General features: G+C 78.2%; 1 protein-coding gene across 1 annotated transcript in view; it reads left to right on the top strand.

Annotated features, from left to right (window-relative positions):
* Positions 1-150: 150 nt before the first annotated feature.
* Positions 151-510, top strand: part of TRIM3 (tripartite motif containing 3) — a 23,025-nt gene continuing 22,665 nt past the window's right edge. Inside the window, exon 1 of the mRNA XM_019523756.1 lies at positions 151-159. Coding sequence (XP_019379301.1) covers positions 151-159 — 9 coding nt within the window. The remainder of the gene's footprint in view (positions 160-510) is intronic.

Here is a 510-nt window from a genome sequence, read left to right as displayed (position 1 = left end):
GGCCGCCCCAGGACGGGGATGGGGGTGCGCGGGCCGTGCCTGGGGCCTGCACGGGGTGGGCAGGATCCGCTCCGGCACGTGTGGGGCCCAGCCCTCCCCATGCTCGCCAGGACTGGGTGTGGGGGTGGCTGGTGTGAGCTGCCCTGGGCCATGTCCCGGGTGGGCGCGGCCTGCGCCCACGGGGCAGAGCCAGGGCTCCTGTGCCCCGCACCCTGCTCGCCGGGCTGCCTGGCCTGTGCCACCTGCCTGCCTGGTGGGCCTTGCCCAGCCTGGGGGGGCAGGGGGCTGCCTCTGCCCCCAGGTGCTGCCTGCTGCCCGGGCTCCGGACGGGGCCGGCTGGGGGGGGCCAGTGGGCTGATGCGGGGGGGAGACGGTGCTGGATCCTGCCAGGCTGGTCCTGCCGGTCCTGGGGGTGGGGGCTCGGCTCACCCCCGCAGCGGAGCAGGGCAGGGGGGCACGCGTGCAGCTGCTTGGGGCAGGGCCACGTGGGGCGCTGCTGCGCCGGGGGGG

This window comes from Gavialis gangeticus, unplaced genomic scaffold (assembly GCF_001723915.1).
Source record: "Gavialis gangeticus isolate Ggan-Ray unplaced genomic scaffold, GavGan_comp1, whole genome shotgun sequence".
In the NCBI taxonomy this organism is placed as follows: Eukaryota; Metazoa; Chordata; order Crocodylia; family Gavialidae; genus Gavialis; species Gavialis gangeticus.
This window is presented reverse-complemented; position numbering and strand designations above follow the sequence as displayed.